At 36.6% G+C, this 27,226-nt stretch overlaps 2 protein-coding genes across 2 annotated transcripts; one reads left to right on the top strand and one right to left on the bottom strand.

Annotated features, from left to right (window-relative positions):
* The first annotated feature begins 5,392 nt into the window (after positions 1-5,392).
* Positions 5,393-6,695, top strand: LOC148778958 (uncharacterized). The gene has a single exon (XM_088856488.1). It carries the CDS (start codon positions 5,482-5,484, stop codon positions 6,199-6,201), a length of 720 nt encoding a protein of 239 aa, XP_088712614.1. The 5' UTR covers positions 5,393-5,481; the 3' UTR covers positions 6,202-6,695.
* A 3,140-nt stretch (positions 6,696-9,835) lies between these two features.
* On the bottom strand, positions 9,836-26,049 carry EMB2795 (condensin complex subunit). The gene is made up of 13 exons (XM_006838052.4): positions 25,473-26,049; positions 25,033-25,131; positions 24,802-24,922; positions 21,815-21,888; positions 21,681-21,741; positions 21,283-21,483; positions 20,677-20,963; positions 20,454-20,604; positions 20,108-20,364; positions 19,962-19,992; positions 16,795-16,931; positions 11,934-12,044; positions 9,836-10,344 (listed from the first exon to the last, which is right to left on the bottom strand). Exons 1-13 carry the CDS (start codon positions 25,716-25,718, stop codon positions 10,093-10,095), a joined length of 2,028 nt encoding a protein of 675 aa, XP_006838115.1. The 5' UTR covers positions 25,719-26,049; the 3' UTR covers positions 9,836-10,092.
* Between the last annotated feature and the right edge of the window lie 1,177 nt (positions 26,050-27,226).

Here is a 27,226-nt window from a genome sequence, read left to right on the forward strand (position 1 = left end):
CCGAAACCGCTTTTGGAAATTTAATGGAATTTAGAGAGAGAGCACGAGAATGGATCATACATTTCATTGTGTGCATGGCTTCTTTGGCTCTGCGCCCCTCTATCTTTGAATGCTTTTTTGCAATTTCTAGAGAGAGAAAGAGAGAGAAGAGAGAGACAGAGAGGGAGAAGTCTTGTGGTGTGGATGCATGCAAAGTGGGGAAGAAAGAATAGATTCATATGGGGAAAAAGCGTAAAAGTTGAGATGGTAATGGAGAGCGTTGATGTCACGCTATCATATCAAAGCATCAAACATCACTCTCCCTATCTTCTACTGGGACATGGATAATATCTCTCTCTCTCTCTAAAATCATGGATAATCCTTTCTCTCTCTAAAAATATAGACATAGATACTCTCTCTCTCTCTAAAAAATGGATAAATATCTCTCCCTCAGTAACATCCTGTGGATGTGGTTTTTGGTACACGTAGAAACGGTGGACTACAAAATGGAAAAAGAGAAGTAAAAGTTGTCTCCAAGAAAGTGAAAGGGGAAGCAAAACATTGCTATTTTATGTAGGGTGGGTGTGGTTTGTGTAAGGCTCAGGCCCTAAAAAGTTAAGCGCGCCATCAAATAGTATTGAAAGAAAATTTTTATGATGGTTTGAAAATATATTTTTATCTTTAATTATAAAATTTTAAACTCTAAAAATAGTGTAGATCAAATAAATCTATAAATATTTAAAAATCTTAAAAATTGATGGTCTAAATAATGCATTACAAGATTTGAAGTTTTTTTTTTTTTTGTTACTTCCATGTATCTCAAAGTCGAGATGATCGGATTTGAGTGTATTTTTAGCATCGAAACAACTTCTTTTAGTGAATTTTTAAGTTGTGCCTTAGTTTGATTGTTTTGAGGCTCAACCTTATAGATACTTTTTGACCAAATTTTGTACTTGAGAACAAGGTTGGTTCCTAGAAAATTGGCAAATTCTTAGTTAATATTACATAGAGATGTTTAATATTTTTCTCTTGCTTAATTAATTTTAGCTTCTGATGGCCTTAGGTCTTTGTATTAATTTTTGTTAGTGCACAGGCAGGGTTGGTAAAATCCATAGTTTCTCCTTTGTGATATCGATAAAACAAGAAATAAATTTTGCTTGACGTAGGAGATTTTTAGAGAGAGAGGTGAAACAAAAATCGAAGGAGATTTTTAGAGAGAGAGGTGAAACAAAAATCGAATGTAAATTGATGTAGTTTGTGTGAAGCAGCCTTTGTTTACGACAAGAAAAAGAAAGAAGCAAGTTGCAATATCACTTGGAAATGTGTCATTACCACCGCAAGTTGCTATATCACTTGGAAATGTGTCATTATCACACACCACCTTAATGTGGTGGTGATTTACAGCTTGAATCCTTAAACCCACTTCATATCACATACAAAAAAAAAGGAAAAAAAGGGAGATTTTCTACAAAGATGCCGTTTATCCGGACTGGTCTAGCCACTTCTTTTTAGGACACGGTTTCTATGTCCATGTATGAATTGAATCGCCTCTTAAAAATCTATTTTTTGAGATGATTTTTGGACTTAATTTTTAAGGACATGTTAGAGATATCATGAACACGAAAAAAAAAAAAAAAAAAAAAATTAAAATAATAATTCTATTGAGAAAATATTTAGACTGTTAGTTTCAATTGTTTTTAGATAGACGACCTATTTCCATTCATCTTTAAGATGGATGCTTTATACCCGCACATTGTAGAAATACGGTCCAGCCCACATGGAACAAATTTTTTTTTTCCTTTTTTTTCCTTCTATTGTATTCGCCTTTGCTCGACCAACCCTGACATGGGTAGGGCCTCTTTGGCCCTGTCAAGGTTAGGCCGAGCTCAAGCTAGCCCTGTAGAACTAGAGCTAGGCTAGTGCCAACGTTGGCCTGACCCAGGCTCTGTCAACTGTCACTTATTCCTTACACCTAAATGGCACTTTAAAAATTTAAACACTTCTTAATGGGCTCTCTTGTTAAAAAATCATGAAAATGACTAGTGTGAAATCGCACCTCTTTTATTATCAGATGTATCATATTCAAAAAGCTAACTTAATAATTAACTTTTTTTAAAATATCAGATGATATAAATGTTCATGTTTTTCAACATTATATCCTAAGAGTTCATTGGGATACATGCCAAAATACTTATCAAATGTATTTACTAAATAATAAGATAATCACTAAAAGATTTAAGGTGTGAAACAAGGAATGATAAGAGTCAATATATTTTGAAAATTAAGGAAATATGGCAACCAAAGGCAGACATCTTATTGTGGCCCTGCAACAGATATTTGTCCTCTCCATGAAGTTCCATGAAGTGAGTCAACAAGATTCTTAAAGACGAGTGGGAAAAGCAGCATTCAAAAAATAGATTCGAAAAAGAGGTCCCATGCGCAGAGAGGGACAACAACTTTGAATATTGATGAGTGAGAGAGAACTAGAGAGAAGATAGAACCAACAAAAGAGATTGTATACTATAAGATTATTTCCAGGCAATTGCTTTTGGCCGTTAGAAGTGAAATTCAATGGCGTTAAGTCGTCATCATCATAGTTTTTTTTCAATTAATTGGGGTAGGTTAATTCAACATCATGAAGTGTTTCACAATATTCGAGAATTTTATTTTCGACTTTGTGTCTAATCAACGAGAGATACCCAACTATCCAATTTTATATCCAATGCCTAATAATTATGGTACGGAATAAGGTTGATGTCTTGTATAAACTTTTTCCTAATAATAAGCAATGTGCTCGAGTAATCTAGACTGTCAAATGGAGCTAGTATTTCTTCAACGAGGCCAAAATTTTCCTATGTGTTCCTCCAAATCATCCCAACATGTCTGTCACAGAGGTATAGAAATAGACTCCTTTAATTACAAGGATGTCACGATCAGTAGTGTTTGTTAGATTTCAAAATGAGTGTTTGTGTGTCATTGATTAAACTCAAAATTTAAAAAAAAATTCAAACATTGTAACATACCCTAGTCTATTCAATTTGATATCTAATGGCTAGAAACATTTATGTCCTCCTTATCCATCAAAACAATTATGCCCTCCTTGTAATAAAAATAAATGGTCCCATAGTATACTATGATCCCTTGTTTTTCACCTGAATGAACCAACGTGGAATCCCAAAAGCGGCATATCACGTTCCAGTGGGCCCAATTCTTTTCGCGATCGATCGACCGTTCCCTGATCGGACAGCCGTGCATCATGAACGTATACAAAGACATTATGTTATTAGGAACAACCCAATAAGGAAGTTAAATTCCTCTCAATATAATTACCATCTTTGATTGGGTTCAAAGTCCGAAAAGTTTTCAAAACTTTGCGACATATTATAATTTGTTAAATTTTACGACCGATTGTTAACTATAAGTATAACCTTCTTCGTACTGTACAGTCCATAATTATAAGGAGGACCCGGTTTTCCTTGATAAGTAATTGGAAAAAAGGTGTTACAAGTAGTTATGGAAATGTCTCCCTCCACATATGCCCCCTCTCTCTATATTCGCTATCGCATATATACTAATAATAGTGGGGAATTTCATCGTTCACTTTTACTAAAACTGAAGTGTTTTTTCCAAATCCACTTAGTATGACTAGGATTTGAGGAATGGTGAATGAATGCATTATCCAAAATTGAGGAGTTATAGGAAACAAGGGAGTAGGGACAAAGCATCAGCCATTTAGGAAGTGGGCCTCATGGTTTCGCTGGAGAGGAGACTGAGGGCCCGCCAAATGATCCCAAACCAAAAAGCAAACCCCTCCTCTCTCTCTCTCTCTCTAACCAAAAAGAAAGCCTTGCTCTTGCTCTCTCTAATGTATCAGTATGAAGCACGAAGCGCCAGGTGGAGCGCGGACCGACGGGTGATGAGCAGGTGACAACAGTAAAGTTAGAGAATATGCCTACGGACCATATGGATCCCCCTCCCTGTTATTAATTTATTTTGTAATTGATTTATTAAACAAAGAGCAAAAGACTCCGACGACCCATCTTTTCATGCATCACTCTCGTTCTTTCTCCACTTAATTGAAAATAAACAGAAAAAAAAGATAGAAAACAAGAAGATCCATTTATGCATATTCTCTCTCTCTCTCTCTGACGGTAAAGGAACCACAAAACATATAGAAAATAAAAAAAATTTAAAAAAATAACTTTCTATACAATTTACTCTCAACTAATTTTTTTTATTTTTTATCTAAAGTATACTTTCCTAACAAATACCCCTTAAGTAAAAAAAAAGTATTTTTTTTTTCTTTTTTTTTTACAAAAATACTTTTTTCCGTATTTAAAAAATTAATTTTGGCTGGATATTCACTCGCTTACGCATAGTAGCAAAAGCTACATAAGCTGCCGAACCGCTATGTACCAATTGCCAGACCTCAATAAACTAAAAAAATTGTCGAACCGCCTTCTTTATCGGCTAGACTGCAAATAGATTTGTTGTACCTCATATATAAAAGTGTCGGACCGCCATATAGATATGCTGGACCACATGTTTTTTTAGGAATAGAAGTTCTAGACCACCATACAGATCTATCAAGCCGCCCTTTGTCAAGGAAAAAAGTGTTGGACGGCAATGTACATTTGCCGGATCGCATGTTTATTCAGAAAGAATAGTGTCGGAGTGCACTTTTGTCCAAGGAGAGATAGGTGTGGATAAAAGTCAAGGAAAAGTAGTTTAGTCTTTCTTTTATTTATTTATTTGATTGGGAGGTATTTTGCTAGAAAAATATATCTTGAGATAAAAAATAAAAATAAAATTTAAATGGGCTAGTATAGGAAGCTTATTCTTAAGGGTTATTTGTAATATTCCAAAAAAAAAAAAAAAACGGCCATTGCATTTCTCTCTCAAGAAAAAGACCCACTCACTTTCTCTTTACATCTCTCTCAAGAAGACCACACATTCTCTCTCTCTCTAGAAAACTCTCTCTCCCCCCACCTTTCTCTCTCTCTCTCTCTGAGGAGAACAATATATCCATGCAACTCTCTTTGCGGAAAAGAACAACACCTGCATCTCTCTCTCACACACACACACAAGAATACAACCAAACATGTAGAGAAAAAAGACCCATAAATCCATGCATCTGTCCCCCCCCCCCTCTCTCTCTCTCTCAAGAACACAACCAAACATACAGAAAAGACCCATATATCCATGCATCTGTCTCTCTCTCTTACCCATATATCCATGCATCTGTCTCTCTCTCCCCCTTCAGATCCATATATTTCTCTCTCTCTCTCTCTAAAATGCATCAAAACATGCAGAAAAGAAGACCACTATGTCCATCCATCTCTCTCTATCTCTCTCTAGGATCCAATCAACTTTACAGCCTTTCACCTCTATATATTGTCCTCTGTCTCCACACACAAAGAGACCCACTCCAATCCACTATTCACGCATCTCCCTCCCTCCCTCCCTCCTTATCTGGTCTGTAGCGTCTCCCTTCTTTGAGCCATGGAGAAGTTTCAAAAGACCCAATTGGCAAGGTTCGTTGCCATTGCATCTCTCTTCCTTGTAACTCCTCTGATACCTCCATGGATGAGGACCACTTATCTCTACTTCCTCCTCAACCTCCTCATCCTCTCTCTCGGCCTCGAATCTGGAGCACTCGCCTCCTTAACCAAACCCAACAACGAAAAGAAGCCCACAATGTTTAACAATATCTCAAGCAATGGCAATGGAGGCAACATAACGGCCACCTTACTGAGAGAAAGCGATAGTGGTGGTGGTGGTGGTGAGAAACTAACCGCTATTGTTAGAGAGAGAAACGCTTTTGTTGGTGGTGGTGACAAGGTAACCACATTTGTTAGAGAGAGAAATGGTGGTGGTGGTGACAAAGTAACCACTGTACTTAGAGAGAGAAACGATGGTGGTGATGAGTTTGGCAAGGTCACCACTATTGTTAAAGAAGACAGTAGTAGTGGTTCTAGTGTGGTGTTAGCTGAAAGCCAAGGTATGGTTTCTAGAGTGAGAAAGGACATGAAATCTCCATCTACATCAAGCCTCTTCTATATTGAAGGAGAGGAGGAGGATGCAGAGGCAAAGGAGGATGAGAGCTCTCAAGAATTGTTCGCCAAGGCCGAGAACTTCATCGGCAACTTCTACGAGCAGCTCAAAATGCAGAGGGAGGAGTCATGGAAAGCCATCCAAGAAGTCTGTATCAAAGCCTTTTAGGACCTCTCTCTCTCTCTCTCTCTCTCTCTCTCTCTCTCTCTCTCTGAGTATATATTGCACTTCTTTGAAAGGTTTCACCATTTCCCCTCTCTCTCTCTCTCTCTCTCTCTGTTCTCTCTGTCATAGTATATATTGTCACTTCTTTGAAAGGTTTCACCTCTCTCTCTCTCACACACAGTTTATGTTATCGCTTCTTTGAAGGGGGTTTCACCATTCATCCTTCTCCCAACCACCATCAATTCTCTCTCTCTCCCTCTTCTTTGAAGGGGGTTCACCATCCACCGTCAAAGGGATAAAATGCCAGATTACCCTTGATAAATTGCATCTTAATACGTTTAGTTTACATTTTAATTTTGTTTTCCACAATTGGGATCCTCCAGTAATTTGAGTGAGCTCCCTATTGTCACACTACTGAAAATCATGATATGGAGTGGTAAATTTTGTGAATTTTATGTGCTTATAATATGAACAGTTATTGGTTTCTTTAGCATAAATTAATAGAAGATTCCCAATAGAAACCTACGATTCCCAATATTATTTCCGGAAGTTCTTGCCATAAAATTTTGTATTTGACCACTAAAAGTGATTATGAACTTCTTATTCCACTTATAAGTAACTTTATAATAAACAATTTTTTTTTATCTTATCAATAAGCTGGCCCTCATTTTATCAAGGAGGATTGCAATGACAAAGATTTAAGAACACTAAGGTTATTTTTCCCTTTTTTTCTCTTGCTTCTCTCTTTTGTTGATTTGTTTTTTAACAGGGTTTTGGATTAATGAACTTAATGGAGATGAGATAAAGCGTGCCCCCCACGTTGTTTCGTGTAAAGTGTGTGTTTGTTTAGATTATTAGGGATATTCGAGACATTCCATCGTAGAGTGGAAAAGTAGAGGTGCTTTTCTCACTTGTTCTTTAGATAAAAAAGGATCCACGATTCAATAAAGGGAAAAGTTTATATAGAGCCGAGGCTCTAAACCATTAAATTAGAGTTTATCTCTAAAAATTTCACTAAAAGATGTTGTTTTGATGCCTAAATAACCTGAAATTGATTATCTCGACATCAAGATGCGTGGGCATTAGAAAAAAAATGAATTTCAAGTTTTGAAAGTAGTGTATTTTGTAATGTATTTTTAGACTATCAATTTTCAAGATTTTGAAGTTTTTATAGATTTGTTTATAGATATTATTTTTTAAATTTTACACTTTATAAATAAAAATAAAAATATATTTTAAAGCTATCACAAAATTTTCAATATTAAAACCACATTCTCAGTAGTATTTAAAAGTAGGCTCTAATTTAGGCTCTATACAATCCGCACCAAATAGTAGAAGAAAGGGACTAAATAGTAGAGGGAGGAGGCTCCAAATATCAAGAAATTAATGTCGTTTGAGAGAGAGAAGAAAGGGGTAGAGAGACCCAACTGGCAATGCCAGCCCAGCCAGCCTAGCCCTAGCCTGGCCCTAGTCTTTATATAGCCAGCTCAAGCTTAGTCCTGGCCCCAGCCGATCAGGCCAGATTAAGCCAGACCGAACATAATAGAAGTGAACAAAAAAAAATAAGGAAGAGAAAAGTGCTAAATTAGGCCGAACCTAGCCTACGTTCAACTTTGGTCTATCCTCCTCAGGCAGTGGTGGCCTGGCCCTAGCCTATCCCTTGGACCTCATTTTGCAGCCCAAACCCTAGCCTTTCAAGGCCAGGTCAACCGGCCCATGCCAACCTATTGAAAGGCATGACAAATTTATCATAATAGCCAAATGGAGAGCTGAGGGATGATAGAAGAGACATAAATAGAGAAGAATTAGACATTAAAGCCAGCACTTCCTAACCTTAACTTAAAAAAGCAACTTCTCTTGGAATGTGCATACGCTTGGAAGGACCACTATGGTTCCTACCTTTCCCTAACCCATGTCCACGTCCATGTCTACTTGATGTGAGATAAGTTTGGAACGATGTCCTCGTAATTTCCTAAGAAGCTCCAGAACCACTACTGTTCCTGATACTTTTGCTTCTCCCCAAGATTTCAAGAAATGGAATTATGTTGTAATTATCAATAATGAAGAAAGAGAAATGTTTATCACAATGCTCAGGACCAGTGAACACTTGAATTGTCCAAATAATGTATTACAATATACATTGCTTTAAGACTTAAAATGTTTTTTTTTTCATTTCCATAATTATCAATGTCAAGATAATCAATTTGAGAGTTGTGGCACCAAAACTGCATTTTCCAGCGGAATTTGAAAGCTTTGGCACCAAATCCTATGCTAACTTTTTCCTTACTGTAAATTGGGTACAACTTTTATAACCGAAAATGTCATATAAAGGTGAGGCCCTAAACAATCAAATTAGGGCGCAACTTAAAATTTACTAGAAGAGGATGTTTAAACTCCCAAAAATCCTCAAATCGATCGTCTCAACTTTAAGATGTATGGACATGAGAAAAAATAGATTTCAAGTTTTGAAAATAGTGCATTTTGTAAAGCATTTCTAGACCGTCAATTTTCAAAAATTTCAAATGTTTGTAGATCTGCTCGATCTACACTAATTATAAAGCTTTAAATTTTATAATTAGAGATAAAAATAAATTTTCAAGCCATCATAAAGATTTCCAGAACGAAAACAACATCTTTCGACACTATTTGAAGGTACACCTTACTTTGATTGTTTAGGGGTCAAGGTGGCAATGGACCCAGACCTGACCTGGGACCCAAGGGCTATTCGGGTCTAGGTCTGGGTTTGAGTCCCGGAATATTTTTTGGGTCCCAATATGTAAAATATATCTTAATATAACTAGATACATAGATATTTTAAATTTTTTGGTCGGGTCCAAGTCTCAATCCTGCACTATATTTTCAGGTCCAAGTCCAGTTGCCACCGCTATTTAGGGCCTCACCCTTATACAAACCGCACCTTTTTTATAAATTGAGTACCATTTTGTATTGTAACCACTGAAAGCACGTTTAGATGTGTTTCTTGTTTAAGGGAGTAATCGAACCCATACTGAAAATATCAATTAAGCAAGTTGGCAAGTGATGTTGGAAAGTTTGACAATATGCTACACTAGTTGTATTATTTTATTTTAAGTGTTGCTATACTGGTAGTTGAGAGAGATTCGCAATCTGTATTGCTCTTTTCTGACAAAAGTGGTTTTAGGATGGTCTCCAGTTTAAATTCTTACAGGCTTTTCCTATTTATTAAAATAAATCCAAATCAGAATCCAAATCTTGACAAAGCAACTCACCAAAAGCTAGAGGAATTGTAAATTTCCTCCTTTTTTTAAAATTAATGATCGTGGTGGTCAAGATTATTGACACGTAAAATTTCGGATCCAAAATTCATCTCTGAGATAGATTCTAGAGTAGGTGCTTCAGCTTATGCACCAAGATCGAACCTGAAATTGATTATTCAACACGTAAAGGTTGAAGACCCCTCCAAACATACATTCACATTCCCTTGCCTGGTGTGCTGCTCACCTCCTGCACAGTTATCCCGCTCAGATTTTATTTTCAAATTTGAAGAGAAGGCTTAGGTGCAAATAGTAACCATTAGGAGAAGGAATTTGAAACTTTCCAAATATTGCATAGATCTTTTTATCCCATCGAAGGATCACCATGAATTAACAGTGAAAAATTTCTCCAAATTGCAGTCACATTCCGTATCAATTCATTTTGCAATATTCATAAATAAGGATACATGGCATAAAGTACATATCTCCTATTAATGCCGACAATCTAGAATTGCATAACCAATGAAAGGTATAAAGAAGATACAATGTACCACAAAATCATACACTCAGAAAGAAAGGTGAGACGAGCAAAAAAGGAATTACTAGCACTCGCTAGGAATATGAACACCCTTTGTCATTGATATACAGGGCCCCATATACTCTATAAAGTCAGTGCTTGATTATTTGTTAGATGAACATCCTCAACCCCTACACTGCTTTCAGTTCGAGGAGGCATCTCGATGTAGAGCTCATCTAAAGTGGCACAGTCTTTAATTGTTAAGCCATGCTCATTCGCCAAATGAAGCAAGCATATAAAACATAGGTGAGGGGAAATATCTTCAGGTGCAGCTGCAGGGCAGTCTTGTGGCAAAGTTCTCAGCACCTGGCTGAATAATAATGCAGCCTTGTTTCCCTATCAAGAAAAACAAGTTAAATAGGCATCCAGTCTCTCAATTAAAAGAAAATAAAGGGAACAACAATCAGGAAATAACCAATTAATTAATGTGCAAACCAAAGTGATTATCCTAGCATATACTAATGAATATGTGAATGTGAGGATAATATTCATATTTCAATGCCTACTTTGCCAATGCCTCACACATTAGGCATGAGCTTCTCAATCATCTCCAATATATAATAAATTCCTTTCGAGAGGGACTTAACATCCAGAGAGAGAGAGTCGAACAGAAAATAACTATTTATATCATCAGAATATATTATACCAAGTCCAATATAGTTAAGAAACAGTGGGACTTGATACTATTCCAAACCAAAGGGTTCCATAAGTGCTAGTGTTGTCCAATATCATAGAGATTCTCTATTTTAACAACCTTAAATTCCCACACACTCACAACCTTAATTGCCGCTCGTGCGCACACGCACGTGTACACACACAACTCTATTCTGTTTCTTTTGAAGCTACGCACACACACCCACCTCCTCCAAAAAACGAAAGTGAAGGGGCTTTTAATCTACTGAAGCATGTTGTGCAATGCAAGGATTGACCTACCAATGAAGCAGTCACAGTCATGCATAACCCGATCAATTCCAAATGTGTTTTGAACGTTCCAAACTGGCCTAGCAAAATTGGAAGGGGTAAGGAGATGATCGATACTCCTTTTACATTATTATATATAATGCCAATGCAAGGGATCTAGAAGCCCTAATGTTGAAGATTATCCAGGAAACATATCCGAACAACCCAACCACCCAAACACTTAGATCCTTCGCCAGAGCAGCGACATTCCAAAGGAAGTGGGCAGGGAATGAGCCAGCATCAACTGAAACTAAGAAAATAAAAAGGGACCAAGACACCAAGACCGTCCAAACATCCTCTTTCATCAGAAAAAAAAAAAAAAAAAACCATTTCTGAAATAAAAAAGATCCAGTAAGACTCCATAGAAGGCAGCTAAGATCAGCAACCTCACCATCCTTCAGGTTCTTCACAAAATCTGGGGCACGACACAAACATTAGTTCAAAAGCATTGCCCAAAAGGTCCAGTCCTGGAAGAGATGTGATGGGTCTCTAACCCATATATCAGCCTAGAATCTGATCTTGAATCCATCACGAACCTAGAATGCAATACCCCTACTAAACTTCCTCCCACCAATTGAAACCTCTCAAAATCCCAACACCCTATTGATCCACTAGGTTCCTAAAACGCAAACCTAATTTAATCCATTTTAGAGAGTTGGCTTCCCTACAATTTTAAAAAATGATAGAAGCTCAGAATAATGTTCTATGGTGGAAGAAAAAACTACTAGTTAATTTGGCATACCTTGATATATATAAAACTACAACCTAATAAAAAATTCATATACTGATTCACCTTGAGGAATCATCAAATCCAATATACATAGAAGACATCATACTTTCACGTTGAGTTCACACCCAAACAAAAGAATATGCCATAGTGAATGATAGTGAAAAGGCCAATTGTAAATCAAACATACGAGAACTGAGAAAACATTAAAGTTTGGAATAACCAATAATTTACTTACCACCACAATCTTTTCGACAGAGTTTTGAAGGCATTCCCAAAGCGTCCCCTTCAAAGAATGAACATCAACTTGTTTTGAAGTCTTGTCATACTGGACTTCAATTTTGTTCACCTAGAAACGACCATGATATAAGATAAATTCGAACTTTGAAGACAAATTACAAAATTCTAACGTGGATGGAATAATATCAATGTTTTATGTTTCCATTGAGAAGAACAAAAATATTCTGAAAATCAAGCGAAAAAATAATATACTCTCCACATACACAAGGACTTTTACAATAAAACCATTGAAGATGCATACTTGAAGTACGTAGCATACAGGTTTCTGGCATTTTGAGACCAAATATCTAGACCTCCATGGTAAATGTATTAAAAGGGCAATAGACAATATCATCCCTCTGCCAAAACGACCACCTTTAATAAAATGGTTATCTGGTGAAATATGGTTTCTAACATTTCCATATTTCATGGCTTAACTAGTTTGATTCTGATAGCAGAAACTTGGGCAAGCGAATCAGCTAGCATTGCACACATGAAATTCTTTTAAAGGATAAATACAATAATACGGTTATTACTAAGACATATTTTCACTTGAATAGTTTTCTTAAAAATGCATGAGCTGCAGGTGATTTACCCACTTCAATGAAAAAACAAAGGCTGCTCAGGTATTTCAAATACCCATGTTTCAACTTCTTAGTTATTTTGCTATAAAATAATGCTGAAATATGGGAATTCCCAATACCCATGATTCACTATTTACTGTTTTTCTAACGATGCAGTTTCAGCACAGGGGCAAAGTCATTGATTTCCCCAGACAAATTTACATGGAGGTACAGATATTTGGTTTCAAATTATTGAAAATACACTACTCTGCCTCTTAAAATGCACTTCCTTACAGTTTCTTTTATAAAAACTCCTACACATAATATGCCAAAAAGGATTAGGCAATGCAAGAAGGATAAATGCAAGGTCATAAGTGTAATAGAAGCTGTAAAACCAGGACGTGCTCCAGGACTCAGGAAGTGTCCGGAAAATGCTCCTTCCCAACGCTCAAGAAAATAGGAAAAAAAAAAAAAAAAACGGATATACCATAAACCAAAATAACAGTACAATCTAGTAGTGCTACAGTAGGAGCCAGTGTTTGCAAAATCGAAGCGAAACAATTAACTGGACATGGGCTTGGAAGCGGTTTAACCGGCCTAACCGGTAAACCGGCATATTTAACCGTTCTAACCAAGCAAGTCCCGGGCGGTCAACAAAGTGTTGAAAAAATAAAATGATGCAAAAAAAAAATCTATTAAAATATGAAAAGCATATAAAGAATGATTAAAACAAAACACATCCAAATGAAGTTGAAAATTAATGAAAAAAATGGATTTTAACGAATTGATTTTTGAAATAAAGTGAGTATTAATAACCAAAACAATTATTAATCTTTACTATAATGTAAAGAATATTAAAAAATACATTACAAACCAAATTCCTTATTTCTGAAAATTTATAAGCATGTTTTATTTATTTATTTTAAATACTTGTCTATCACCAAAACCGTCCAAAACCGGAACCGGCCACTAGCCGATTCAAATCTAACTGAGCGGTTAGCGGTTAGATCACCCGGCTTTTCCAACAGTGGTTGGAGCCCCCACAAGTCGGGAGCCCTCCGAACCCGTGTGCCTAACGAATCCAAGTCAGACTTGATGAATTTTAAAACACTGAGTAGAAGCACATTAAAGATCTTAGTTGTCAAAAGAATTTTAGGACAATATTCAAGGCAGTGTTCGCAAAATCGAACCGAAACGGTTAACCGGACAAGGCCCCGAAGCAGTTTAACCGGCCGAACCGGTAAATCGACTGATTCAACCATTCTAACCAGGCAAGTCCAAGGTGGTCAACAAAGTGTTGAAAGAATAAAAAAGATACAAAAAAAAAACTACTAAAATATGAAAAGCATATAAAGAAGGGAAAATAACAAATAATTCCCAAGACCACACTTTCTATGCAACTTACCCTCAACCTAACTTTTTCTCACTTTTTTCCCCAAAACAAACTTTCAATGCAAATAACATCCCCTAAGGAAAAAAGTTCATTTTTTTAGACTGAAATGCCCTTCCCATACACAAAAATCATTTTGGACAAATTTGAAGTTGATTTTTGGACCCAGTAGCACATTGCTAGAGCGTCCCATCATATTGTCGGAGCGCACAAATGCCGGACCACCCTTTGCAACTGTCGGACCACCCTTTGCAACTGCCGGACCACCCTTCACAACTGTCAGACCGCCCTTTGTAACTGCCGGACTGCCCTTTGCAACTGCCGGACCACCCTTTGCAACTGCCGGATTGCCTTTTTCAATTGCCGGACCGCACTTTACACAGCGTCGAAGCCTTACTGTCGGACCGCACTTTACACAGTGCCAGAACCTTAATGCCGGACCGAACTTTACACAGTACCGGAGCGCTACTATCGGAACGCAATTACACAGTGACGGAGCCCCCTATTTTGGTGGGATAGAGGAGAGAGAGGCATGGGGAAGGTAAAAGTGAGGGAGGGTAGTTTAGGCACTTTTTTATTTTTTATTTGGTTACGGGGTTTTTGCATAGAAAGTATATTTTGGGAAAAAAAGTAAGAGAAAAATTTAGGTTGGGGGTAAGTTGCATAGAAAGTGTAGTTTTGAGGGTTTTTTGTAATTTTCCCGATAAAGAATGATTAAAACCAAACACATTCAAATGAAGTTGAAAATTAATGAAAAAAATAGATTTTAACGAATCAATTTTTTAATTAAAGTGAGTATTAGTGACAAAAACAATTTATAATATTTACCACAATGTAAAGAATTAAAAAATGCATTACAAACCAAATTCTTTATTTCTAGGAATTTATATATATTTTTTTAAAAAATACCGGTCGATCACCAAAACCGCCCAAAACCGAAACCGGCCACTAGTTGGTTCCGATCTAACTGGGCGATTAGCAATTAGATCGCCCGGTCTTTCTGACAATGATTCATGGTTCAAAAATGCAGATGGGGCCACCTAGGCAGTCAAGGACACCCCGACACAAAGGCGGCCTGGATGATTCCTGATTTTTCCAACCTAAGTTGCACTTCAAGACATTTATCAAACTGATTTACAATAGACGAAAGGAGTGCAATAAATTAATATAGTTACTCATGATTACTGTTACATGCAAAAATGCCAATCCTTCTATTTTCTGGTTTACCAATAAATTAATATTACTCATGGTTACTGTTACCATTGTTTTAAAAAGCAAACCGCCCAGTACCTAGGCGGTCCAAAAGGCCTAGGCCCATTGCCCAGGACAAGGTGGCCAAATTAGGTGGGTCCCCAGGCGCCCGCCTAGGCATGCGCCCAGTGCCGACAGAAATGCCTCTCATTGAGGGCATCTTTTGGTTTTTTTTAATATAAAATGGGCAAAATCATGGGTTTTATGTTTTTTTTAATATAAAATGGGCATTTTCTGAAACACTGACTATTACCTGCAAAAAGTTGTTTCAATAAGTGGCATTAAAAGTCTAATCTTTCCATATATTAATTAAAACTAAAGTAATACCATTTTGTGGTTTACTAATAAATTAATATAACTACACATGGTTATTGTTACATGCAAAAAGTGTTTTCAACAAGTGGCATAAAAAGTCTAATCCTTCCATATATTAATTAAAACTGAAATTGTAAATTTTTTTGGTTTGGTATTAAGCAGCTAAATGAAGGTGCAGGTCAAGGTAGTGCTTAGACACCCGCCTTTTATGCTGCTTGGGCAAGCACCTTGAGAGCCTAGGTAAGCGCCTAGATGGACCTGCCTAGAGCATGCCGCCTTGCCCATGACTAGGCTATTTGGAGAAAAGCCGCCTAGGCGGCGGCTGAATTATCGTTCACTGACAATATTAAAATGGAAAATTATATTTAGGGAGAGGTTTCTTGAGTAGGAGGTTGCATTTTTAGCACAAGTACCAAAGTTCCTCTGAAATTGTTAGTTATATTTCCATGTGTATTTTGTGGCAATCGTAAAAAAAGATATATTGAGGGTCACTAGATCATTGTTTCAAAAAGCGAATCACCCAGTGCCTGGGCGGCCGCCTAGGCGGATATCCCTAGGAGCCCACCTGAACATGCCTAGGCGCCCGCCTAGGGCTTGCGCCCCACCTAGGGGCAGAAATGCGGCTCTTTGAGGGTATTTTTGGATTTTTTTTAATACTATATGGGCAAAAAATGTGGGTTTTAGGTTTCAAATGAACCTAAAACCCATTAGAGGCTATTTTTAAAAGAGAAAACCCAAAAAATAATATTTTTCTACTGGGCCGCCGAGGTTTTGGGAGCCCGCCTGAGCGCTCGCCTAGGCACTGGGCGGCCTGGATCCCCCCGACCGCCTAGGTTCCGCCTAACGCTTTTTGAAACACTGCACTAGATCTCAGTTATTTGTTAGGACATCTTCATAGCCGACCATAAGAAGATGTACACCAAGAATGAACAAAAATTACCATACCGTAAGCCCCACTTGCACCATTTAAACATGAGATGAGGAGCAAGCAAGCACAAAATTGCTATGTGTTTGGATATATGTATTTCGTATGTGATATATGTATTTCGTATGCTTTAGGTGTATCATCTAAAAAAAATGAACAAAATGATAATAGGTCTATAGAGTATATACTGGAATAAGAACGGTTAACAGCAGATGAGATTGAACAGTTTAAGAACAACAGCAGGTGAGATTGATCCTTATGCGCAAACTTTTGCAAAAAAAAAAACAACATTACTAAATGAGCTCCAAAATATCGCAAACTTTAAATAACCCAAGATCCAAAAAAGATTCTGACATAAACATGAGCCAAAGCTAACCTGCCGAGGTTTAGAAACTAGATCACTTGAGTCTTCATTATCGCTATGAATATTTTCATTGTCATGGTGAGAAGAAATGTCACTTGCTGCATCCCATGATGGTACCGATTCAAATGTATTGAGGTCTTCAGTAAAAGCTATCAAAAATAAAAGATAGGCCAATTAAATACTTCACAATAAATCAAATTAAATACTTCACATTAAATCACCAACTGCAGGACTCATAACTGATTATATATAAAAAAGCATCACCATAAATAGATAGCTTGGATCATCCAGTGCAATGTAATTTGCCACAAAAACAATGAATTACGAGCTCCATATCCATTGAACAACCACTGATGAGTTAAAATTTTTAGCAAGATGTCCAAATATTATTTCCATTAAAGACCACAGATATAAAAACCTCAAAAGCTTGATAAATTACGGAATATCAGGCAATTCTCTATAACTGTCTATTTGAACTTTCTAAAGGGGGTATTGGATGGATTGTCCACTTTAAAAGTGAAATTAGAGGTTAAAACAGCTTGTTTAACACTAGTTTCTGGCTTATTTTCCTTCAACATGTACACTGCCCCAAGGGCAACAAACAACCTGAGAATTGTTTCCCCACCACAATCAAGATGTGACAAGTAGATAATGGTACATATAATGGCATCCTTTGTTCTTTAAGCCAATAATCCACACCATAAAAACAAGTTTTTACCTCAAAAGTACAGGACTATTCTGTGATGCACAGAACAAAAGAAACAAAAGCGAAAGAAAGAAAAAATAGGTGCTTCTAGCTTTATTAGGCCATGCATAATAGTTTTCTTAAAAGATGATGTATTGGAATAGGTAGTCTTGATATGCACGAGTGTAGCTCATTGTGAATATAAGGAGACAAAAAAACAACAGGCTATCAGCAATGAATACCAAGCAAAACAAATTGCATCAAAATGACCATGGGATCAGGCTGCTTGGCTGGGTACTATTAGCTCATTCATGAAAAGAATGAGAAACCATCATGAGCTAAATAATCCACATGGCTAGGCCGATTAAATTTTGTCACTCAATAAGCAATGACTAATTCAGAATCATAAGAGCATGTGGATCTAGAAAGCATACGATCTACTCCAGTATCGAAGCCATTCCTTTTCGTTGGTAGAATCAACTCATACGTGTATATATATATATATATATATATATATATATATATATATATATATATATATGGGAAATGGGAAAAGATGGGATTAGCCCACTAGCTCATATGAACATATGAGCCCAACGTCCCAGATTGATTCTAGGCCGATCTGACGATCACAGATGCCCAGTAGTGTTTGAATTTTAGTTTTTTTTCTACAAATCCAAATCACTTAAAATTTTAGGTGTGTGTTCATCAAAAATAGTTAAATCTTAAAAAATATCAAAAAAATATTTTACATGAAATAAATTGACCAAAATACCCCTGAAAAGATTCAAGGGGTATTTTGGTCATTTTATTTTTTGCGAATAATTTTTTTTATATTTTTATTAGGTGCGCCTTGATGAGAAGAACACACATCTAAAATTTCAAGTGATTTGAATTTGTAGAAAAAAGACTAAAATTCAAGAACTACCAAACATCCGTGATCGTCAGATCGGCCCAGATTCAATCTGGGCCGTTGGGCTCATATGTTCATATAAGCTAGTGGTCTAATCCCATCTTTTTCCTATATATATATATATATATATATAGGAAAAAGTTTATATAAGGATGCAACCTCATAATGTAGAACAACGGATGCACCTCAAAAATCCATCAGAAAAGTTAGTTTTAATGTTGAAAAACCCTTTGATTGATCATCTCGACATCGAGATGTATGACCATGAAAAATAAAACGATTTTAAGTCTCAAAAATAGTGCATTTTACAAAATATTATCTACACCGTCCATTTTCCAGATTTTCATATGTATATAGATCTACTTGATTTTAACCATTTTTTAAATTTAAAATTTTATAATTAGATATAAAAATAGATTTTGGGATAATCCTAAGAACATTTTACATCAAAATTATATACCATGATAAAATTTGAAGGTGCACCTTACCTCTACAGCTACGGAGGCATCCGTATGCCAACTGCACCCATATATATATATATATATAAATAGGAAAATTGTCTCATGCGGGCTGGACCGCATGGCTACATATGCGGTCCAAAAAGTGTAAAGCATCCATCTTAAAGATGGATGCAAGTAGGTGTTCCATCTAAAAACAATGGAAACTAACGATCCAAATATTTTCTTACTAGAATTATTATTATATATATGTGTGTGTGTGTGAGAGAGTAGTTCAGTGGTAGGAATCAAACTTGAGATGTAGCACAGTTTAACATCAGCTGTTAACCACTCAAGTCCAAGCCCAATTCCTTTCTATCAATATATTAGTTTGGTAAATCTCATGCTAGTTTGGTGTGTCCTTGAATAAGGAAAGTCAAAGTTGATGAAAATACTATATCTAGGATTGAGAGATATCCCAATCATCTTCAAACAGACTTGGTTACAGAATATCCAAATTTTTGAGATTATCACATTGTTGATTTTGTTGTCAATAAAAAGGATCATGGATCATGGACAATTAATGTGTTGTTTTGTTTACCTTATCATAATTTCACATTTGAATTTTGGTCTACTGAAGTTGATCCCTTATTCATGGCACTAGTTCATACCTAACAGTAAAAGCTAGAGAGGAGTTCATGTCTCCAGGGAAAGAATTTCATCAGGAAAAAAAGATATTAAAGACAACATCTAGACAAAGCAGCTAGGAATTAAGCTGAGAATTGTTAAATCTAGCAGGGCAGGTTACCACACTAGGACACAATGCTAGCAATGAAAAAATCATGATACATCATTTTGATGAGCATTGCAAAGTTACCGAGGTTCATATGCATTGAATGTTATATCGACTGTATCAATATCAATAATCGTAATAACCAAACAAATAAACTAAAATGAAGAAAAAGTGAACTTTCATAAGTTCCGGGAAACATATGGATCACAATTGGATAAACAATAAGGTTCATTTATGACTTAGGTAAAACAAACTCATTTCAATAAATAATGACAAAAATGCCATGAAAGTTAAATTTTAAGCCATGCAGTGAATGTACATCTAGGAGAAGAGGGAATGGTAATAGCTTACCAAAGGTTTTTTTTCTTTTCTTTCCAATGCACTACAAGACAACAGAAGTATTTATTCATCAGCACAAAACAAACAAACAAACATATAATATTCCAACGCAAAAGGAAATACCAGGCCAGGATTTACACCCTAGTGGCAATATTTACCATGACGCATGGAAGCAGAAACAATTTAACTAGATTCTCAGGTTGATAGTGACAATCCTCTGGAAGAGTGCTGTTGCAAGGAGCATTATTACCAGGCAATAATAATGTCTTTAGATTTTTAGGAGGATTAAAATAATCTAGTCTCTCCAACTCAAAAGACTTTGTGAAATCAATAAAAGAGGGTTCTTGCTTTTTGTTCTTTGGCCGCTTTGTTTCCATCAGGGGATTGTTTGAAGAATCCAGAACCTCCTCTGAACCTAAATCAAAGGGCACACCAGAACACTTATCTGCATAAGCATACCAAATAATCAATCCAATTGAGGATCATCGTTTACCGAATTTCTACCTTTCACTTTCCTAAATTTCCAATGATCAGGACCAGCCCAAGCGTTTGATTTTGAAAGAAATCCCAAGCCTGGGAGCAAAAATTCAGCTGTTCTCTCACTTGTTTCTTCATTATCAGCTTCATGGAGCACATAAGGATCACCAAAAGCATCCTGCAGGAAAAACAGAAAAAAGTTGAGAGAATGAAACTGGACCAAGCAAACAATATGCATCCCACAAAATACCTGATTATAACTCTCTATGTTTGAACCCATGGAGGCCAAGACATCATCAACTACACTGGCCTGGTCATCATTGTCAAAGTTCAAAGGCTCATGATTGTTGAACCCATCATCGTCGTACTCATCAACATTTTCAGCGAGATAAAACTCATGCCCCATAGCTTTCTCGGTTGTAGGAAAGTAATTCCCAGGTCTTTGATTATGTTCATCGAAAAGCTTGATAATCTCATTAAGGGTTGGAGAGATTTCATTTTTGGCAGGCCAGTCCATCATCATCTGCTCAATGTACTCTGCAGAAGGAAACAAATATGTGGTCACAGAAAAACTATTATAACCCAATGGACCACAGTAATCTTAGTTCATTCTTATCATCACCGTACAACTAAATGATGGATGGTGATGGCGAGAGAGCAGGACCAACCATTTGCATCATTTCCTGCTCTGGTGGTATTTTGATGCTTGGTGATGACACCAAGTGGGCTATGGTTTTCCATTGTCCATTGGAGTTTAACGTACTTTTCCATGAGAGTTAGATGGGATTACCGCTAATAGTAGAAGGCATCAAAAGTAAAAGTACTTGAAATATAAAAACAATGATTAAATAGACACCTCTTGCAAAAGATATGTCAATGACATCGGAGTTTTGGCTTTGTGTAGCACATGACATGTTCTTTCCTGGGGCTTCAGATGAATCAAACACAACACGGCAACCACCATATACTCCAAGATTGTTCAGCAGAAGACCCTTGGCACCCCCTTCATCAAATTGTGCAGAGGTTTGATGATACAAGGGATCAACAGTGAATGCCACTGAAAATATAGAGGAAAAGAATAAGTGGATTTTCAAAACACAATACAAAAAATGAATTTTGGGAAAGTATGCTGTAGGCCAATGGACTATGCAAAACATTTTCCATGGGATTACGGTATAACTCCCCATGAAATTTATTTGATATTATGGTATATGATCCCATAAAATTTATGCAATATCGCGTGCATTGATATACCATCGAATTTCTTTATGTTAAGGGCCTCAAAGGATGACTCCAATGTCGATAATGGTGATGACTGCACATTACACATGTCATTAGCTGAGAACAGAAAACAAAGATTATTTGCAGAAGTAGAATAAAAACTCCACCTTCTTCTCGGGCTCCTTCTTATAAGCAGCACCTTCCTGACCAGCATCAATATCATCATCCTGAACAACACGCCCTATATAACAAATGAGAATCAGAACATTTACAAAACCACAAATGGCATTATCTTAATCAGCAACAGGATGTTTATGGGTAGAATCGTTTGTGAAAGGCCATCATTAAATGTGAGTGTGGAAAACTCGTACATTAGAGGCCTCAGGTAAATGCATCTACTACATGAAATTCAGAGACATGGAACAATTATGGTTCGACAAAAATAAGGCTACATACATGTTACATATTCAAGACCGGCCAGGAAAAACACAAATCTTATCACAAAGCATCCAAACCAATTGGCAAAAAAATTTCAGACTGAAGTCTAGAATTTCAAGTTTATCCAAAGCAGATATGGGAAAGTTTTTGGGGCAGTATGGGAATCATGGCCTGTGATATTCTCCTTCTACCAGTGTTTTACAACTACATGAGACCAACTCAGCCACTCCCAAGTTACTCAGGCTCCACACTCTGCTGAAACCAAAACCCTCTGAAACTTGGGGGAAGGGGGGGGCGGGAGGAAGGGGGGGGGGGGGGGCGAGGGTGTATATTTATAAAAAAAAATGTACAAACACGCCCGAGTACTGAAAAACTCTGGAAGACTCCCCAAAGTTTTACATAACCTGTGCAAGTCAGCACAGTACTTGCCCAAGTACTGTTCAAAAACAACTTAAAAGGGAGCAGAAATCCGCTGCCCATTCTCCACCATTTTTTGTCCGTGTGCTAACGGGAGCGCTGATTGAGCCCAAATATCCACTTATCGATTAGATCAACTAGATTTGAGGAAAAAACAACAAATCTCACAAATTTGAGAGACCAAAGATTCAGGTGCCTGATATAAAAACTTGTGATTTCTTCACAATGGGTGGTCAGCCTTCAATGAAATTTCATCCATATGCCTATTTTTAGGATCTCTATCCAATCATGACCACCACAAAAACACAAAAGTTTTGAACTTTAGAGATTTCAATTTTTGGATTTACTATTCCCTCCAAAAAATTCAAGAGCCCAAATCGCTTAGAATTGGACTCCAAACCCAAAATTGGTTCAGTGTTTTTATTGGAGTAGTCTTAAGAAAACGTGACAATGTTCGGCATCGAGCACAGAGATCTCGGAGCCAGGAGATTTATGTAAAAATTTGGGTTTGTTTCTTCTTTTTTCTCATTCCAAATTAATAAGATTGATTTATTATTTAAAAATAGAATTTGATCTAGCATTTACTCTTGTTGATAGATCTTTGTTGCAATCTAGAGCAAAAAATGCGTAAGAATCAAGTTTCTTTTATCCAACTTTCTTTTACACAAAATAAGTTTTTACATTTATAAGAGAAAAATATTATGTTTTTATAATGTTGGGTTTTTTAATGTCAATAGTGAAATTTTTCATTAATAAGAGAGAAATTTTACATTTTTGTTTCTATTAGGATGGTAGAAAATTTTAAATTACGGTACATTAGATTGGACTAATAGTTAATTTCAGCAAGTACAGATTACCATTTCATCAAGAAACATCGGTTTTCCATCTTTTCCATGCTTTATTTGTCAAAGGTCAACTTTATTAATTTCATAGCTTTTTTGTATTCCCCTTCTTTTGGGATTTTTCCCAAAAAAATTCACCTTTTTTGCGACAACACGGCCCAAACTTGGCAAGTCAACTGGGACTCGCCCAAGTAATATTTTTTTCGTCATCAGGCTATTATCAAATACCCACTATTTGGCAGCATGTTCTACACAAGTGGCTTACTATGGATACAAACGAGTTTTAGCAGTATTCCTATGCAATATAATAGTAAAAATCACATTAAGCATCCATCAAAACTGACCCTTAGGTAATATGCACATAGACTACATGCGGAGGAAGATAATAGCCCTCCATTCATGCTTAGCGCTCCTAAACAAGCACATTGAGATCCTGTAAAGAAAAGAAGATGAAAGCAAGAGTAGCTTCCCGATATTTAGCATGGGTGCAAGAGCCAAGTAACAAAATGGAGTACAAAATGACAACATTACCCCAGATGTACAATGATACGAAACAACCACATGAATGTGCATTTTATTAGGGGAGAATAAGCTATTCTTCAACCCTACTCTAAAAAGCTAGAGAGTGGGTTTCAACCATTTCCAGCTTGCATGTGAATGACTACTTCCATGGGGTTGTAGTAGTTGGGTTACCAGGCCCTGCTAAAGTCCAGACCCAGTTCCAACCTTTCCAAAACTGATTAGAATCAGGTTTTAAAAAACAGAACATGGATCAGAACCCTGCAAGAGCTGAGCGAGTCAGTGACTCAAGCGGTCCCTAGTAAGCTCAACGAGACCCATCTTTTTAAGTACCTTTTGAAGAGAGGGAATTTTTTAAGACTCAAGAAGATTCGGTTAGACTTGGTCAAACTCAGATCAGACTCAGAGCAGCCTCTGATCATTCCATGTTTGGCTTATGAACCGGCTGCCAATTCCAAGTAACTTGGGTGAGTCAAAGTCAGATTCACCGAGCTTTTGAACATTGGTTAGAATATTAAATATCCAACTCTTAGACAAAAGAGAACAAAGAAAATAGCCTTTAGTTCCAGCAAATGCATCGGGTTCTCCTTACATCATATTGTACATTGGCATTATCATACAAGCAGCAAATGCAAGTAGTAGTAAACAAAATATAACTAGCTCAATGTCCAAATAGTCTAACTCCAAAGAAAAATTAAGAAACCATATAACATTGGTAATGAGAAATAAAGAAGAAACTTCGGAAACCAATGATAATAAAACTCAACAGCCAACAAATTCCGGAGTTTAAATTGTCATAAAAATAAACGGAAAAGTTACAGAGTTCTAGGAGATAACCTCAATAATAACCAAAAACACTTGCCTACTGTAATTCCTCAAATCAGAAGCCACTAATGCAGGACGATTAAGCATATAGTAATAGAGCTTAAAAATCTTACCTGAATCATTATCTTCTCGACCTGCTCGGTTGATTCCACCAAGGACCTTGTAAGCCTCAGAATGAACTGAATCAACCCTCAAGGAATAGATCTTTACCCCTGCTTCAAGTGTGCAGCTTGCCTGAACCATCAAACAAAACCACTTGCCTTAAAAGGACCAACAAATGACAGAGAAAAATTTAGGAGTAATTCAGTAAAAGGAAAGCAATATAGAAAGTCATTCGACCTAACCTTCTGGAAATTGGTCTCAGCATCATCATCCTCAACCTTTATAATGTCGCTGAGATGATCGATGAGGCTGAGCTCCCATGTGTTCTTCTGGTTAATTTTCTGGTAGAGAGAGAAAAGAGAAACGTTCAGAGAATTGTGGTCAGAGAAATAAAAACGCAGTTGTTCCAATTGAGGAAAGAAAGAGAGCAAAATACAGTCGGATGGATAAATGCAGTAAGAGGAAAAAGGATATGATTGAATCAATAGAGGGGAGATAGACATAGAAACAGACATAGAGAGAGAGAGAGAGTAGCAGTGAGAAGAAATGGGGTGGACGGAAAAATCCAAATCGCCTCAAGTGAGAGGAGACAGCTAAAACAGAAACAGAAAGATAAAAAGAGCCAAAGAGATCATCAGAATTTCGGAAGAAATGGGGGCAAAACGAAAAACCCTAATTTTACATTCTCGCTTGCAAGTTTGATGCAATTGTTGAAGAGTTGCAGGATCTGGTCTTTGTCGAGGAGGTCATCATCACCGTGGAAATGAGCAGAGTTGAAATCAGGGCGCCCCACAAAAGACTTCCTCCTACTGGCGAGAAGGCGTTCTGCCCTAGCTTGAGCTCTCTCGAGCTCGTCATCATTCGAGCCAAGAAGCCGAGATGGAGGTGTAAATTGAAGCCTAGCGCTCACTGGTGTCCTCTGCCCCATTCTCTCTCTCTCCTCTCTCTCTCTCTCTAGAACGCTAAAGAAGAATCTCTCTTGAAAGCTCAATCAAAAGCACCCTCTCTCTACAAACCAAAGCAAATACACCCCCTCCCCCTCTCTCTCTCTCTCTCTCTCTCTCTCTCTCTCTCTAAAGAACAAAAGCAAAAACACCCTCTCTCTCTCTAAAGAACAAAAGCAAAAACACCCTCTCTCTCTCTCTCTCTCTATCCCATGTCTCGCTCTCTCTCTAAGTCCCCGTTGATCAGCGAGGGGGGAAATGTGAGGCGATGATGTCACTGTCAGGATTTGAATGCGAAGCAGTTCCCGCTCCGTCTTCGAAATTTAGATTTGGGTTGGTTTTTAAGCAAAAGATTCTATGATCCGGCAAGAGCATTTCCGTTAGGACAAAGTCTATATAAGACGTTGAAAATGTAGAATCAAGATGCACTTCAAAAATCCATTGGGAAAGATTGTTTTAATGTTGGAAAACCTTCTAATTGATCATCTCGACATCCAGATACATAAATATAAAAAAAAATATTTTGAATCCTAGAAATAGTGCATCTTGCAACACATCATCTAGACCGTCCATTTTCAAGATTTTCATATGGCTATAAATCCACTTGATTTTAACTATTTTTTAAATTTTTAATTTTATAATTAGATATGAAAATAGATTTTGATATAATTCTAATAATTTTTTACACCAAAATTACATGTTATGACAAAATTTTGAGGTGCACCTTAATTGGCTTGTTTAAGGTTGCAGACGCTAAACCCTATCGTTTATTCATTATAGAAAAAAAGTGTATATAGATGCTTTGATGCTACAAAACAACCCTCCAATCAATCATCTTGACCTCAAGGTATGTGAATGTAAAAATAAATTGATTTCAAATCTAGAAAATAGTGCATCTTTTAGTGCATTATTTGGACTAATCTTTTTTCAAGATTTTTAAGTGATTATAGATCTACACAATATGGTCTATTTTTAGAGCTCTAAAAATATATTGATTTCAAGTTTTCTAAACTATTATTATGTGTCCATCGATGAGATATTTTAAACTAAACAAGAGATGAAAAAGTTTATATAAATCGTCAAACTTATATAATGGATGCGGTTTGTATAGAGCCTAGGCTCTAAACAATCAAATCAGAGCCTACCTTCAAATGGCGTCGAGAAATGTGGTTTCAATACTGGAAATCTTTGTAATAGCCTTCAAACATATTTTCATCTTTATTTATAAAGTTTAAAGCTTCAAAAATATTGTAGATTGATATATCTATGAAAACTTGAAAATTGACGGTCCAAAAACGCATTATAAAATACACTATTTCCATAACTTGAAATCCATTTCTTTCTCATGTCCATACATCTTGATGTCAAGATTATTAATTTGAGGATATTTGGGCAACAAAACAACATCTTCTAGTGAAAGTTTTGAGGTAGGCTCAAATTTGATTTGTTTAGAGGCTCAACTCTATATAAACTTTTCCCTTATATAATGGAA

The sequence above is a fragment of the Amborella trichopoda genome, chromosome 13, assembly GCF_054954075.1.
Source record: "Amborella trichopoda isolate Santa Cruz 75 chromosome 13, AtrichopodaSantaCruz75HAP2 v2.0, whole genome shotgun sequence".
In the NCBI taxonomy this organism is placed as follows: Eukaryota; Viridiplantae; Streptophyta; class Magnoliopsida; order Amborellales; family Amborellaceae; genus Amborella; species Amborella trichopoda.

Bases quoted from the DNA above. Each gene is read 5' to 3' on its own strand.
- EMB2795 (XM_006838052.4), bottom strand. From the start codon at position 25,718: ATGGGGCAGAGGACACCAGTGAGCGCTAGGCTTCAATTTACACCTCCA. The intron at 20,605-20,676 runs GTATTTTGTGGG...TTTTTCCTGCAG, and splicing joins ACATAGAGAGTTATAATCAG to GATGCTTTTGGTGATCCTTA. The intron at 10,345-11,933 runs GTAAGTAAATTA...TTTTCTTGATAG, and splicing joins CTGTCGAAAAGATTGTGGTG to GGAAACAAGGCTGCATTATT.
- LOC148778958 (XM_088856488.1), top strand. From the start codon at position 5,482: ATGGAGAAGTTTCAAAAGACCCAATTGGCAAGGTTCGTTGCCATTGCA.